This window comes from Cydia strobilella, chromosome 6 (genome assembly GCF_947568885.1).
Source record: "Cydia strobilella chromosome 6, ilCydStro3.1, whole genome shotgun sequence".
Lineage (NCBI taxonomy): Eukaryota > Metazoa > Arthropoda > Insecta > Lepidoptera > Tortricidae > Cydia > Cydia strobilella.
The window spans coordinates 13,316,190-13,333,517 of record NC_086046.1 but is presented as its reverse complement, the minus strand read 5'-3'; the positions used below and the strand labels follow the sequence as shown (position 1 = coordinate 13,333,517).

The 17,328-nt window shown below is 37.0% G+C and overlaps 2 protein-coding genes across 2 annotated transcripts; one reads left to right on the top strand and one right to left on the bottom strand.

Annotated features, from left to right (window-relative positions):
• Positions 1-799: 799 nt before the first annotated feature.
• LOC134742150 (rRNA methyltransferase 3, mitochondrial) lies at positions 800-7,001 on the bottom strand. The gene is made up of 5 exons (XM_063675119.1): positions 6,423-7,001; positions 6,029-6,276; positions 5,198-5,353; positions 4,599-4,896; positions 800-1,021 (listed from the first exon to the last, which is right to left on the bottom strand). The coding sequence occupies exons 1-5, from the start codon at positions 6,824-6,826 to the stop codon at positions 859-861; spliced, it is 1,269 nt and encodes a 422-aa protein (XP_063531189.1). The 5' UTR covers positions 6,827-7,001; the 3' UTR covers positions 800-858.
• Positions 7,002-8,678: 1,677 nt separating this feature from the next.
• On the top strand, positions 8,679-15,620 carry LOC134742452 (protein kintoun). The gene is made up of 3 exons (XM_063675623.1): positions 8,679-10,818; positions 10,902-11,022; positions 12,283-15,620. Exons 1-3 carry the CDS (start codon positions 8,801-8,803, stop codon positions 12,682-12,684), a joined length of 2,541 nt encoding a protein of 846 aa, XP_063531693.1. The 5' UTR covers positions 8,679-8,800; the 3' UTR covers positions 12,685-15,620.
• Positions 15,621-17,328: the final 1,708 nt, after the last annotated feature.

Sequence of the window (17,328 nt, the reverse complement as noted above, 5' to 3'; positions counted from 1 at the left end):
TACCTCCAGTCTCCAGTGTACACGTAACGACATCTGACGGATGACGGGTAAGTAATTCAGCGCTGCTCCAAGCTCCGCCCGCGACGTATGATAAGGCCAACTTGCATGGCTTTCAAGTTGGTTTAACGTTCACTAGATGGCATTAACATCAATCTTGAGCACTATTCGTATCTTCTAGCGAGTCAAGCCTAAAAACAAAGTAACCGCTTATAAGAGTCACCTTGCAATTTGATTAACCTTTTGGACGCCAATGACCGATATATACGCACCGTAGGTTCAACGCCAAAGACCGATTCATCGGTCATAGATCACAGAGCAACATAGACCTACATGCATATGCATAAAGTTCAATTTCAGTATTGACACTTCGGTGACGTGGCGTCTGAATAACAACTTTGTACAGCGGCGTCGAAAAGGTTAAAGTAGCAGTGTAATACATATTGTGCACGTTTTGCACGATTTCTAATAAAAGACTTTCTTTCTGTCTACTAAACCAGTATTTTTAATAAACAAATCTTAGAGATAGGTACGATTCTTGAAAGTATAACCACATTCGTCGACAGTGAGCTAGGTACCTTAGGTATACTATAATTATTTCTAGTTCGTAATCACAGACGATAGATTTGATTTTCTACTTACTTTAACCCAGATATAATAAAACGGTCGTGGAATGGTATGATTGTACTCATGATCTTATAATTATTGATTTAAGGTTGAAAATCAAATGTATGAAATGTACCTACAGTAGTGGTAGCCATGATGTAGCCAGAAGCTGTATGATAGGGAAAAGGAAAATAAATCAATAGGCATATTATATTTACTACTTTACTATCACTAACGTCTACATAATACAATTGTTTAAGTTACTTGGACAGACTGTTTGCCTTTAGCTTGCCTGGCCTGTAGGAATTGCTTTCGGATTTCAAAAGCGATGACCGCCGCGGCCATGCCGGTGTTCAGGCTGTCGACGCCTCTTTGTAGAGGGATGTTGACTCGCAAACCATTCAGGGTAGCTGCTAACCTGTGAAGCGAAAAATATATGATGGTCAATATCCTTATCGATAGATGTCAAAAAGTGACAAGAAACACATTGTAAGAAATAGGTTTAACGAAAAAAAAAATCATTTTAAGTGACAGTTTTACCAATAAAATTTACTTTTCATGTACCTACAAATACATTAAAAAAAAACATTTTTTTTATTAACTATAGATTTAGATTTAGATATTTATTCTAGAAAAGACATTACCTAGCAACCGAATAACACGTACTTCCTAAAATAAATTTTCTTCAAAATAAAATATTTCTATCTACTAATCTTTTGATTCTGTGAAAGTACCAAGAAAGTACCCATTGATTCATAGACATCGTTTAGTAGTTAATATTTCTCTGTGGAGACCGCGGGCCACGGGCTGCGCCTATGGATGGTATAGAAAGGATCGCACTCTTATGGCAGAATTGTTGCAAAAGTGACCGCGTTAAGCTTTAAATAATAGTTCCTAATCTCTCCGGTGGCGCTAGTTAGGCTCTGGGACATGAGTATAACATGAACCATATAAGGCAACAAATAACCCGACCAAATTACGTAGGTTGTTTTTGGTAGTATTTCGGTGTATGGTGGCGCCGCCTAATTACTGTTTTTTGATGGACACTTATCATACATAGAGATTTGGCTCCTTTATACAGTCTCCATGGCTGCGCCAAGAAGGAGCGCCGTTCCACGGCCGGCAGGCTGACATGACAAGTTGTCAAATCAAAATATCAACAAATACCTATGTTTATATGAAATTCAAGTAATATTTGTATTATGTTGAACACAAGACGATTTTTTCGTATCCGATCGGGCCATCAACGGATAACCAGACCGGTTTGGTGTAACCAGAGCCAGAGCCGGATGTCAATATGTGCTTTATAAGTTGAGTGCAGCTGTTCTTCCTAAGTTCTATCTAAGAGTACTTACTTGAAGTTAAATCGTTGTGCTCGCCTGTGATCCTACATTTACTTTATATCCTTTTTATTTTAATTGTATTAATTAAGTAGTTTTAGAGTAGTACATATTTCATGTCCCTATCCGCAACCAATGTTGTCGCCCCTACTGCGTCGTTGGATATAAATGTACGCTGCCCTCAATGTCCCCATCTCGGTTATTTCAAAGGTTCAAAAGGCTTAAACATCCACATTGGTAAAAAACACAAAGCTCAGGTCTCATGTTCGGCCCCTGTTATATCCGTTCCTCCATCGGCACCTAATTCACAACCACAATCCCCACCCTCCGACCCAAAGTCCAATCTAACGTCCCCCATCGCTGCCGCTGTGGTGCCATGGTGGACAGCCATGGGCATCATGGACTTTCTTGTGGCAGAAGCGCCGGCCGCATACCCCGACACGCCAGCATCAACGATGTCATCCGAAGGGCCTTTGTCAGTGTCAAAGTTCCGGCCATACTCGAGCCCGTTGGTTTGGCAAGGGACAATGGCAAGAGGCCCGACGGTATGACTCTGGTGCCTTGGAGGTTCGGACGGCCTCTAGTTTGGGATGCCACGTGCGTTGACACCCTCGCGCCGTCCCACCTTCCGGGTACCAGCAGTGTTGCTGGTCGTGCCGCGTCCGCGGCCGAAGACCTCAAACGCCGCAAATACGCCACCCTAGGCAGTAGTTACATTTTTGAGGCGTTTGGGGTCGAAACGCTGGGGCCGTGGGAGCCAAGCGCGCGTCGGCTCTACAAGGAGCTAGCGACGCGCCTTATAGACGCCACAGGTGACCAAAAGGCTGGCCAGTATTTTGCTCAAATGATAAGCATTGCCATCCAACGTGGCAATGCGGCCAGTCTCCTGGCCACACTGCCCATTGGCAGTGACTTGGGGGACGGTTTTTTATTTATAAACCCTTCATTTTAAGTTTATTTATAGTTTATAATATTATTATTTTAAGTTTATTTATAGTTTACTGTTAATGTTATGTAGTGTGTAATCTCGTTTGTTAATAAATAAATTTTTATTCTCATAATATAAAATTACAATATAAATTATCTTAGACTAATCTACACGAATCTATATTATGATCGTCAGTACATACAATTTACATTATTTCTATTTGATAAATTCAAAAATACAATTTAAAAATGTCTGAGTAAGTAATCATAATTTTATCCACTTATACAACATTGTTTCCTTATTTTGGCCTCAGAAATGAATACGTTATTTAAATAAATAAATAAATAAACTTCAGATTTCACGCTCAACACTGAAATTGCTTTAACATTTAAAGGAAAATAGATAAAATAGTAAAGTACCTAATAGTGTGCTCACGAGGAACCCAAAAGATTTTAACCACGCATTTCTGAGGCCGAAAGAAGGAATAAATGTTACATGAGTGTAGATTAATTTCGCCAAAAACTGTTTTTTTTTTTCGATTATTTGAATGTATTTATATTATATTGTTTAATACACTAGCAGCTGAAAGCTGATGCGTGTATATCACTATCTACACTTATTTGTAGGTACATAAAAAGTAAGTAACTTAAAATGAAATGAATGTGCTTTTTTCGTAAAACCTATTTTTTTGTAGTGTTACTTGTCACTTTTTGACATCTATCAATAAGGATAATTTTAGACTACGTCGCATAGAGGCGTTTTGCACTAAGTTACAATAAAAAGATGTTCTGTAACTGAAAAGTGAAACTAGGCGAATCCCAGAAAAGTTTATAGGGATATTTTACTCTTTAAATATTATCAGGAATACACTGTTAAAATATTTCGGGGTTATCGGGAGCGCCGAATATTATTGAAGGAAATTTAATACAAAATTACACTTTCAAGAGCGGATATCTCGAAAACTATACAAGATATCGAAACACTTGACGGCGTAATATTGGTAGCAAATTTAATCAGCTATCATTTTGTATTAATGATCATAAACTGAAATAAATGTCATGTACGAAGGAAAAAATGACCAAAGCCTCCAGTGTCCAGAGCTGGAATCGAACCAGCACCCCGTTTACCGGACAGGTGCCTGAACCGCTCGGCTCAGCTATCCGGTCACGGTGGCATGGGTCGAAATTTTCAAGTATATGAAAATTTCCTGAAGGCTTGTGGCGTCCCCTGGCCATCTCTAAGGTAGAACAGTATGGTTCGACTTTCTAACTGAATCAACTCGGATTATTACAGGCTAGCGAAGAGATGGCGCTGCCATTAATATTGCCAATATTTTCTATGAAAATATTTTAATTTGTGTTAATGATCATGTCGCTAGGAAGCATAGTTTCCGATATATAACCGAAAAAGCGAAAAATGGAACGTTCAAACCCCCCTCTCTCCCCCGGCTCGAGGGCCGGGGACTTTTGATATGTTCACCTCCTAACTAGTCCAAACAAAGTTACAATTCAAAAATTGTGTTCCTAGCATTTCCCTCTATACCTTTTCGTTGCCTGACCTATAAATACAAAAACTTCCAGCAATAATTAAGGTCAACTTGAACATTTTTACTACACTAGTTAATTCATGGGTTCTTCACATGTTTATTTTTACCATGCATATGCGCCATTTTGAAATCACAAAGATGCAAGTGCATTCAATAGGAAATACTATCTACATCTACATACCTGTAGCTATCCTTACTGATGCCCTCAGTCTCTCCACCAATAATCAAAGACACATGACCTAAGGAAGCATAATCCACTCCATAATAAGGCAAAATTGGAAGTGTGCCTTGCGCAGTTCCCTCGTCAGACAAATCAGCATCTAAATCAAACTTAGCATTGCTGTCAGCGATGACTACTGAGGTATGCTTTGGAAGCTGTTTAGGCAAATCTTCCCAGTCTAGAGATGTGTAAATTGGTAGTCGAAAGTGAGTGCCAGCGCCACTTCTTACAACTTTGTGGTCCCAGACATCAACACATCCTGAAAAAAAATGGGGAATTTGTCTATTACAAGCAGTTTTCAATTATTAGGGGTATATAATTTCATATTCTTTCTATCACTTATTGCATCCGGACATATGAAAGCATTTTGCCTGAGTTAAAACAAAGACGTTTGCTAATGCTTTGGTCGACAAGTTGTTGCCACTGGTAACCCCTGAATTTTTTTCCCCTTTTACCACTGGGAAGAACTGAGAAAATCATCCCAGTAGTTAGTTTTATTAGTTATGATACTTATGATGCAAGGAATATGGAAGGTTTTCAATTTATAGTGTTGAAGATACCTTTAGTCAACAATACTTTTTCACAGCCAGACCCCACCGCTACTCTTAGTATGGCTCCCAAGTTGCCTGGCTCTCGAACTTGATCACATATGATCTGCATTGGTAAGGGCTTGGACAATATTTTTACAGTTTGTGGTGTAGGTGTTTCGAAAATTCCTGAAATTATAACAATTCATATTTCAGTACAGTTTTTAAGTGAAATTACTATATATCTGCCTAAATAAGGTACAGAACTAAATCTGCCTTCTCGTGTCGTGTTCCTCATTGCTGAGCGTCGATTTGTTAAGGACATCTTTCCCTCGTTACACAGTTTAATCAATATTTTTATAGTATTTTAATGTTTGCGAGTCTTAATGCATGGCCAATTTAGCGATAAAACTAATAGAATACTATAATTACACGTTGTGAAATCCCTGTGGAATCAGCTTCTCTTTGACGGTGAAGGTAAAACCGTCCACAAGTTCCTTTGACGCTTCTACCTTTTGCATTTGAACACATACTCCAATGAGTTACAGAAGGTAGGTAGAGCAGAGGCTCTTCCTTTATGACTGTGTTTGAGCAATGTGTGTAGACAAATACAGGAATTCTTGCCCTAGGACTGTTAGCAAAAAAAAATACATATATATACTGTCCGCGCGCGAATTCCGTGCACGGCTGAGGAATGTTAGGAATGTTGGGTGTCATGACAGAGTAGTGTCATTTTGTACATACGGACGCGGAGCACACCCTCCCACTTCCTCGACCTCCAAATGCACGAAATTGGCGCGCAGACAGTATATACTGGTCTCCTCCACATTTGACCTTAAATAGACAAGAATCAAGTATACAAACCAAATATTCCAGGAGGTGTCTCAACATTAGACCACATTGACATCTCCTTATAAGAAGTCTTGAATAATTTCACTCCAGTCTTGGGTAAAAATGGTCTCAAATGACGTAAATCTTCTGTGTTACTAAAGATAATGTACTTAAGAGGACACTTGGCCTCAAGACCATCCACTATTAGTCGCCAACCTTCAACCAGGATCTGTCCACTGCGCATTTTGTCCTTCTTTGATTTTAATTTGACAAGAAGGGAACTAAAAAAAATTATTAAAATAAATAGTTTCTTATATAAACAACAGTTGTAATACTTAATCGGATTAACTAACCACCAAAAGTTGCATTTGTTATGGTACCTAGGTTTTGGTTTGTAGGCAGCTAAAAGATTTTGCATTAAATTTACCTTAACCATCCATCGTTGTCTTTCAATTTTTCATACATAATTTCATTGTTATCATCAAACACTTTTGCTTGGCTCAGATAAAACTTCCTCTTTTTCATTAATTCATCTCGTTTTTGCTTTATTTCTTTTGATTTTTCAGGAGTTAGTTTGTGCGATGTATCGTTCTGAGAACTGTTTGTTACCGCAATCTTTTCTTTTTTGTTTTCTTTTAGTTTATTGAACTTCCCAGGATCTAAGGAAATTATCTTTTCCTTTTTCAAATTCACTTCTGAATCTGGCTCGTAAGGTAAGATTACTTTGGCTGGATTCCTATGAGCCCATCGGCTATAAGACCTTGCTGTATCGAGAACTGGATGCCGGGCAACTAGCTGAACAGCGATACGATGTAGATTTGTTAAGGACATCTTTCCCTCGTTACACAGTTAAATCAATATTTTTTAGTATTTTAACGTTTGCGAATCTTAATGCATGATCAATTTAGCGATAAAACTAATAGAATACTATAATTACACGTGAAGATACTTAAAATAATTTAAATAATGTACAAAGAGTATATAACCACAATGTACACAAGCAGCTGAGCAGAGAAAGTTTTAGGTTATATTTTGTGTATTTGACACATGACACATATAGTTGGTCAAACCATGGTCAAACCAATTTGTCAATCAGTAACAACCAGGAAAATTATACTTATCCCTTTCTTTTGGGTGCTAGTACTGGTGTAAGACAAAGATAGTATGATTCTCTCTGTCTATGTTTGAAATGAGAGTCCTTTGACAAACGACAAACTATAGATGGTAGGATCCTATAGATGTGCTATACGCGTGCGTCCGTGAGGGACAAAAGAGCTAGAATTTTTTTTGTTCTTATTTACTGACAGTTTGGTTTGACCAACTATATCTTTGTCTTAAGGTCACTCCACACTCGTGCGCGAATCGCGGCGCGAAGCCGCGAACGCGAGTGTGGACTCTGTGGAGTCTTTACTGACAAATTGGTTTGACCATGAATCTAGTATAACTGGATCGGTCATGAGGAGTGGGGGAAAATGACCGAACGGGATAGTCTTATGTATCTTTCAGTAGGAGTAGCAGAGAAAGCGCTGTTATTGTTTGTCCTTGTCATAGTTTCACTTTTCCACCGCTGCCACAACCGAGGTTGTGGCAAACAAATAAGTACGTGACATGTCATGTTTGTTCGTTGCTTGTTTAATTATCGTTGTTTTGTATGAAATTGTGCTTTCTCTTATGAAATATAGTGATGGTTAGCGTTTTGAATGCTTGAACTTTGATAAAATACTGGTGAATTGTTCTGTAATCGGCTGTAATAGTCGCTCTGAGCAAAAATATGAGATCATAACCTTTCACACGTAAGTACGGTATTTTACACCTTCCTCCTAACGCAATATGTGAGAATAACATCGTAAAATTACGTTACACTCAAAGCAATGTAGAATCAAACGATTTCAATAAAAATATCACAATTATTTACGCAAATTAACAAAACATTATTTGTAAAATTATCTGCCCAAATTACGTAGGTAGGTAAGAGTCTGAGGTCAGCCATTTTTAAACTTCTTCTTAATTTAGCTGCATAACAATCATGTTAGGGATACCAGATGAAAATATCATAATTTTATGGGTAATTTTGACCTCGAAGTTTTATCGTACTTCTAATTCCAAAAAATAAATAAACAAATGTTGTGAAGATTAATTGTGGTGTACATTAATTGGTGTGATTGTGATTTGTGATTTCTTTAAATTAAAACCCATAATACATTTTAATTTACGTTTTATTTACTAAACATGTTTAGTTTTGTACCACCTGCGCGAATTATAGGAGGTATTTCATTGTTTATACGCCTAAAAAGAACGGCCCATTGACATTTTATTTAACATTTTTTTAATACCGTCAAACAAGCTAACTTTGCCTCCAGGGTAATCGCCCCAACGTGATATCAAATATTGGGGTAATTTTTACCAATATGGTATCCCCACGTTTATGACGTCATCTATGTCTATCCCTTACGGGCGCACGCGTATAGCTGGTCTATGTAATGCTAGGTCTATGGGTTTGACCAACTCATGACCATTTTGTAACATCAGCGAATAAACTTGCCTACTGTATTTATAATAGTAATATTATTCTATATTAAAGATACAGTAACTTCAGTAAGGACAACTTAACAATTTTTTTTGTATTACGTGGTCTTTGATATTTGTTGACGTTGCGGTTGGCCGGTTGCGATGGAAAATTTTGTCAATATGCAACACTAACCTTATCATCGGCTCAGCTCAGCTGAATGTTTAATGTATTATCGTGATCTTGTGAATGCGTAGTTATTTTGTGTTTATTTTTAAACCAACAAATATCTAGACAAAATGGCAACAGGCGTACAACCTCGTGACGAGGAACTGCAATTTACCCGGTCTGATCTAGAAAATATACAAGACGCCATGAAGAATAAGAAATTTCGAGAAATGCTAGCGGAGTACGCTGATGAAGTACGTGACCCGGCGAATCAAGCACTTTACCAGAAGGAAATGACCCAGCTAGAGAAAGAGCGAGGTTATGATGTAACCTTTATTAATCCGAAGGGCGGGTATGTTATCAAAACAAGCGTCGCTGGCGACCGGAAAGCGTTCGTTAATATTTGTAGCAATGATTATGTCGGCAAACCTTCCTGCAGCGTTCAAGAGGTTGATAACCAAAGAGGTATGAATTGGCAAATACCATACACTATAATCCCTCCCAGGGAAGATTATGATCACAAAAAACAGAGATGTGTCATTTACGATGTAGTTTTCCACCCAGACACATTGCGCATGGCAGAGGTTAACAAAAGGTTCCGTGAACTGGTCAACAAGACTGCATTGGATGGCTTGATGAAAACATACAACATTCACCTAGACAACAACAATTTACGTTTTCCTAAGTCATTATATAAGGGAATGACTACCCCAGCTATTATTCGGAAAGAGGATCCAGATTTTAAGGGTATTCCCTTAGATGATGAAGAGGGAGGGGAACCTTTATCTCCTGAAGTATTGGAGAAGTTATATCCTCAACGCACATTCCCGGCAGCATCTAAATCAGAAGAAATTAAAAGTGTTAGTAAGTCTAAACCTAAAGCTAGATCTAAAAAAGAATTTACTCATGAAACTATCAATGGATACACTATACCCAAGTACATTATCAAACAACAGAAGAATGTTGACATGCAAGAATTCACTTATGACAAAAACAGTAAACAGTACACTGCTATACCCAGCCAAATAGTGGTTGAAATTTATCTTCCTCTACTGTCCTCCACTAAAGATTGTATTTTAGATGTTAAGGAAAAATCACTGAGTTTATCTTGTGAAAAACCAGCTAAATACAAACTTGCCATAACTCTTCCATATGCAGTTAATGATGAGAATGGAAGTGCTAAGTTTGATAAAACAAAACACATGCTTATTGTCACATTGCCTGTAGTCAGAGAAAATATGAAGAAAGATAGTAGTAAGGCAGACAGTGGAGTAGAAAGTGAAGAAAATTTAAGTTCTCAAAGTGATGATGACCAGAGAGATAACTTAGTTGAAGAATTATCATCTACTGTTGCAGAGACTGCTATAAGCCCTCCTACTCAACAACTAGAACATAAATCATCTGAAGAAATATTCTTAGACCCTTCTTATGGATACATTTTACCATCATACACACATAATGTTCTTGATGATATTGTTGCTTTTACTTTCCATGTTAAAAACACTGAGCCGGACTCTGTTAAAGTGATGAGTGAAGGCAATAAGGTGTACATCAAATTTACTACAGTAGGATCAGGATTTGTACCAGTTCATTATGCAGCACTTATAGTATTTGATGAGGTAATTAGATTTGAAGATGCTACTGGGGAACCCTGGGATAACAATGTTATTCTACAGTTAGAAGTGTCTGGCAACCTGCCTGAAAAATTCCAAATAGGTTTGAGTGATGCTTCTCTAACCAGTGAATACTTTGACATGTCCCAAGTGAAAAAGCCTTCCTGTGACCAATCAACTTTAAGTCAGAAACTGCCTCAAGATGAGATTTCTTTACCTGTTGTTGAAGTAACCAATTTGGGCTCCGAAACAAACATAGTAGTGTCCTCAAATATTGAAAATGAGGACAGTGATGATGTTGAATCACCCAGATGTCCTAAAGAGAAAGAAATTGTATGGGTGGACTCGGGAATGAATGAGACTGGAGCCAAGAGTATACTGAGGAAACCAATGCACATGATGAGAAGCTTTTCAGAGTCTAGTGTGGGAGATGTTGCTTCTTCAATGGATTATGTTAGCTCTGACTGTATTCCTGAAGAATCCAGCTTAAAAAAGACTGTTAGATTCAATGATGTTATTGCAAAACAATTTTATAGGTATGCATAATAATAATACATTCTACCTAACATAAATAATGGTCATTCCATTAACAATTCTGATTGATGTATGTTTTTTATAGGTATAACTCATCTATTGAAGGGCAGAAGAAAAAGAATCAAAGGAAAAAGAGTAAAAAACGTACCCAAGATAGGTGCAAGAGTGAAAGTGAGGCGGAAGATGATATCAATAACTCACCTCAGGTATCTTCAGTTATATTTCTGGTCTATTCTAAGTGGAGCAGCAGTTCAGTTATATGTAATCCCTATTCCAAGTAGTAGAGTAAGAATGCTTAAAAAACCTTTCTCCTGAAAATCCTGACTCATGGGAAAAATCTTTTTATTAAATTAGTGTGCAACTAGGGAACAAATCAAATTATTTTATGAAATATATTGATTTGTTTTTTTTTTAAGTAGTTACAAGTAAGTTTTTTTAAGTAGTAGTAGTGTATACTTCATAATACTTCACTTCAATCACTCACTTTTTCTTTAGTGTATGATATCTATTCCAGTTTATAAATTAGTGTGATTTGTTAAATGTTTTAGAGCATTGGTTTTTGGTCTAGGAGTCTTCTAGAAATCGATTTTCGCTCATGTCGTCTCGGACATGGGTATATTTGGTATCAGTGCATTCAGTGTGATGTCCGAACACAGATATATGAGATGACAAGCTCGAAAGTGGTGGGAGCAGTTGCTGTGACGTCATAAAGCCGGCAGTACAAAGTTTTTTACATTTTTCTTCCAAACATACCATGTGGGGTACCAAATGAAAGGGCTTTGTGATTAGATCACAAATATATAACATACTGTAACATTTTCACTACTTGGTCTAAAAAATTATTAGAAAACTCAATAATTTCACAATCCACAGTTGACTTTGAACTGCTCTAAATTAAAAATTACTGAATGTATTATTCCAAAATACATACCAAGTGACTATAAATATCCTCTATATAATGTTAAAAAATAATTAACCAGATATATCCATAAATAAATAAAGTACATCAAGTTGAATAACAGTACAATTTTCTGTTACATTAAATTAAAGGGGGACGGGTAGTCTATGTCGCGGCGAGATACTCTCGCGGCAATCATGTGCTAGCCCGGCAGAAAAATCAGGACCTACGTAGTTTCTATCGAAAAGTTTAACAGAATTTATACTTTTTGTGGAAACCCTCCTCTTTTTTGACCCAATTTCTATGCCTGATAGTACACTTGACAGATAAGATAATAAAAATGGGTATTCAATAACAATGTTATAATAAGAAAGTTTTGTAAACAAAGCATGATTATAGCTAATTCTAGCCTCTTATTTATTTAATTTGATATTGTCATAATCAAAGTTCAAAGTACAAAGTGTTTTTATTTGTAAGTATATGTTAAACTGATTACAGTGGCGGTAAATAAATATTTGTAGCACTTATACTCTGCCTGATCGCGTACAAAATCATATTTATTTTGCAGATTCCTAAATCGAAACCAAAGTCAACTTTAAAACAGCGGCGTGACAGCGGTCTCGCAGACACTTCTGATGTTGAAAGCGAATGCCGAGGCACTCCAACTGGCAGAGGCATCCCCAGCGAACGGAAGGACGACGGCATCGACACAGACACGTCGGATGGAAGTACCCCATCATCTGTATTTGACATTTACAACAAAAACAACTCGAGGAAATCAGAACCCGTTATATGGAAATCGGAAGATGAAGACAACGAGTCAAAATCAGGGGAAGCAAAAGCCTCTGAACCCAAAACCTGTGATAATATTAAACATAACACTGATCTCTATGATCCAGATAAACTGAACAAGGGCCAGTACCAAGAAGTAATGTTCAAAAACGATCTCATATTTGATTTGGACATGTGAGTGCTGTCGTTTCTTATGTATTTCACACACTGAATGCTATACAAATGTCTGATGTCCCAGTTTTAGTTTATTAACTTAGTCTGCATAGTATTTTAGATATTAATTTGGAATTAGTCCCAGTTTTAATTTAGTTCCTATGAGTGTAGCTATTTTAGTTGTCTTTCGAGTTTGCTAAGTTTATGGCAACGGTTCACAATAACATCCAAGTATGGTCAATTACAAAAACATTGTATATAAAAAGATTAGGTATACAACCGTCGTAAATTATAATAATTATGTATGTATTCAAAATATAGTACAAAATGTTACAGTTTGTACGTGTATTCATAAATAAATATTCAAAACTAATTGTAAAAGGCAATAATTAAGTTTACGACCCTACACTTTTTGTTGCATTTGTATGATGGTGTTTGCATGATAATGATAACTTACAAGACCTACTTAAGAGTTAGAATGGGATGTATTGACCGCCAAGGACTTCAACTGACGCGCGCGGCTGCAGCCCAATATCAACCTTCGTGCATTCAGACAAGGTTCAAGATGATGCGGCGCACACAATAAGCGTGGCATTCAAGGGTTAATATAACCTTGATAGATATTTGCTGTTTGCCACCGTCATGCAATACTATACGAATAACAAACGAAATAAAATGACATCTAGTGATCTAGGTTTATAGAAATATTTTTAGATAATTTTCATTGTGCTCATTTTAGACAATATTTAAATATTGGGTAGTTGAAATGCATTTAAATGGTACAAAATAGACTAACTGGTATTATTGGCTAAGATTTAATTGAAATAACAATGTCCTGTAGCTTCAGTTTTGGCAAAGAGAATTAAGTAGACATAGAGTGCTCACTCCATACATCAGTTTTGTTACCAAAAAAGACTATTATTTTCGTAGTCGTCAAGTAGCGGAATTATCAGTACTGCTACTCGACAATAGATGTAGCGACGAACGGAAAGTCTAATGCTCAACGATTTTCAGCTAATAATAATCGGATTAACTGGAACTCTATTTTCACATTCTTCTGCTTATAATATTAGTTGTAAATTGTTGAGCAATACACTTTTCGTCAGTCGCGACACAAGTGACATCTAGTGTCGAGTAGCAGTACTCCCGCTACTTGACGCTAGATGTTGACTACGAAAATAGTAGTCTTTTTGGTAACAAAACTGATGTATGGAGTGAGCACTCTATGTCTACTTAAGTCTCTTTGGTTTTATATATAACGCACAGTGATGGTAGAATGAATAGGAGTAAGAATGTAAAGCAGGCACATATAACAATAAAACACTTTTTTTGGCAGTTGATGTTGATTTGTGCTACAGTCAAATGCATGAATATGGGGCTACTCAAGATAGCGGTATGCCAAAAAACGCTGCAAATTGTGTTAAAAGCATGAAAATCGGTACGATTGATCTTAAGGCAATTTTAATCAATTTGACCCGTAGAACGAAAAAAAGGAGAGGAGTTATGACTTCATCTTTTTTTGTAATGAGGAAAAACATTTTTTGTTTTCTGTTCAAAAACCTATCGTGTATGGTATCAAATGAAAGGGATTTTTAAGCCGAGGTTGTAGGACTAAGACCATTATGACATGTTATAACAAGTTGGCATTTTTAGCAAGAAGATTAAAATTGAAATAACAGCGTGCCTAGCCAAGATGCTAATCGCACTGCATAGAAACTTAAATCCCCATTAAGTTTTCTTTTAAGCTAGGAACTTTAAACTTGGTAAAAGAGGGCATTACCTATATTAAAATAGACGAAAACTGATTTCACCGTTTTTGATAATTCATTCCCTAAGTTGGTTGGTGTCACTTTTACTATGGGACCAACCACGAAATACCCTCCCATAGAATATGGACCGGCCAAAATGTATGATGTATGAATGCCAATTTTTTTTGTTTCGCGATTAAAGTTAAGTGTTTAAAGATATATGTATAAATTCAGTCACATACTGTTGAGCAAAGCAAAGTAATGCAATAAATTATTGTTAGTAAGGTCACCTTCAGGGACTTCAGGCCCTACTGCCTAAAAGTTTGTAATACTATGCAATGTTTGTCAGGTATTTCTGCTGTTGACTTTACTTGTTTCTTATACTGTTTGAAAAAATATGTGCTAATCGTACAATTTTATTATGATAGTAATCTGGAACTTAAAATTGCTCATAATATTTTGTTTGCATCTTGACTTTATCACAAAGTAGCTGATTGAAATAATATTATAATGTAACATCGACAATTCGACACCCAGTTTTATAAAAAAAATGCTGTTAGAAGATAAAAAAGAGTAACTTACAAAACGATGCGTTGCTAGATTTTGTACACTTAAAAATATTAACCAGTGTAAAACATATACACACACATATGTGTATGTACAGTACTTAGTGCAAGTTGTACTGTATTCTGCCGCGCTTAGGATAGGTTTGTGCAGTAAATTTGAAATCAATTATGACTGCATCGTCCGTCCAGTGGCGCCCTCATTGGGGAATTGTGTTTTCTAATAAACCAGTTAATTTCTGAATAAATCAGTATTTTTAGGGTTCCGTAGCCAAATGGCAAAAAGCGGAACCCTTATAGATTCGTCATGTCTGTCTGTCTGTCTGTCCGTCCGTATGTCACAGCCACTTTTCTCTGAAACTATAAGAACTATACTGTTGAAACTTGGTAAGTAGATGTATTCTGTGAACCGCATTAAGATTTTCACACACAAAAAAAAAATAAACAATAAATTTTGGGGGCTTCCCATACTTGGAACTGAAACTCGAAAATGTTTTTTTCATCAAACCCATACGTGTGGGGTATCTTTGGATAGGTCTACAAAAATGATATTGAGGTTTCTAATATCATTTTTTTCTAAACTGAATAGTTTGCGCGAGAGACACTTCCAAAGTGGTAAAATGTGTGTCCCCCCCTGTCACTTCTAAAATGAGAGAATGATAAAACTGAAAAAAAATATATGATGTACATTACCATGCAAACTTCAACCGAAAATTGGTTTGAACGAGATCTGGTAAGTAGTTTTTTTTTAAATCGTAAACCGCAATTTACCTTTCACTCACGTGTCGCATAAAACATAAATTGTTAAAATTTTGTAATGTACGGAACCCTCGGTGCGACTCCGAGTCCGACTCGCACTTGGCCGGTTTTTATATTATTGTCCTACTGATTCCTCAAATTTTGGTCTTTGTCACATAGTTTTATTTTGCTTTATCAACTAAACTGCAAACGTTGGCCACATTTTCCGTTTAGGTGATAAAGTGAAAATCAAGTACCTGATATAAAACTATGTGACAAATACCAAAAGTTGGGGAATCAGTAGGACATCAATATTAATATACTGATTTATAGAGAGATATATATATATAGTGAAATAAAATTATGAAACCGGATTTATTTCATGAGTAGCTAATGTAGCTATCGCGGTAACCGAAGACAACATTAGAAATTAGTTGGTTTATTAGAAAACACAATTCCCCTAATGAGGGCGCCACTGGACGGACGATGCCCTCTTATATACCCTATTTATTTATTTATTTAATCTTTATTGCACAAAAGAAAATACAATCGTACAAAAGGCGGACTTAATGCTATGAGGCATTCTCTCCCAGTCAACCTTCGGGCAAAGCAGAGAATTTTTAGGCGGTGCGACATAGGTGCGGTATTGTCATACAATAAGGTTTACAGTGAAAACAGTTTACAAATTGGTTCTTATACTGTTACAATGTTTTGTCCCTCTTTATAATCTTGGTTTTAATGGATTTTATAATTAATCAAGCATGCATTTGTAGTTATTAAGTTTCATTACGCGCCAGCTATTAAAATCAAGTTGGTAGAAATTGTTTTAAAACATTTTTATACAAATATCAATACTGTAGGCTTAGCATGAGTGCGCCGTGACAGTATCTCGCGCGCGAGATTTACTACCTGCCGTTATTTAACTGTACATGTAATTGGAGGGGGAACGGTGGTATATCTCGTGCTATAGCTTGACCACAACCGCTGTGCCGCTCATAAGGTATGCGCGGGGAGGCGGGGTGCGGGCAGGGAAGATCACGGACACACAAGAGTCTGTCGTCGTGTCGACCCCCCCGTCTCGCCGCTCGCATACCTAAGGAGCGGCACAGCGGTTGTGGTCAAGCTATAAGCATACTGTATTCTGGTTGAGGGACAAAATTACAAAAAAAGATTTAAGTAGTCAATCTACCCAGTTACTATAGGTACGGTATACTATGCGCGGCTGTATTAAAATATTTTGTGCCTTTTCTCATGGGCGTAGGCAGGGAGGGGCAGCTGCCCCCGCCCCGGACCTCAAATTTAACATACAAGCCCCTCTGCGGTTACTGCCCCCCCCCAGGCCTCCGGCGTTATCAACTTGCCCTCTCTCTGCTTGTTATTTCACTGGCTAGCTACGCCCTTGCCTTTTCTATCACTGGCCACGCAAGTAACAGTCGACCAGCTGTTGTCATAAACTGGCATATTTTAGTGAGTTTGTGTGTAATTGTTTGTCGATAGAAATGATAATGAAGTTACTGTTTTTTGTAGTTTATTAATCGCTATGGATTGATTTTTATGATTAGGTATATGAATTATGATGTAATTTTGAATAAAACGTGTCAACAAAATAATATCAATATT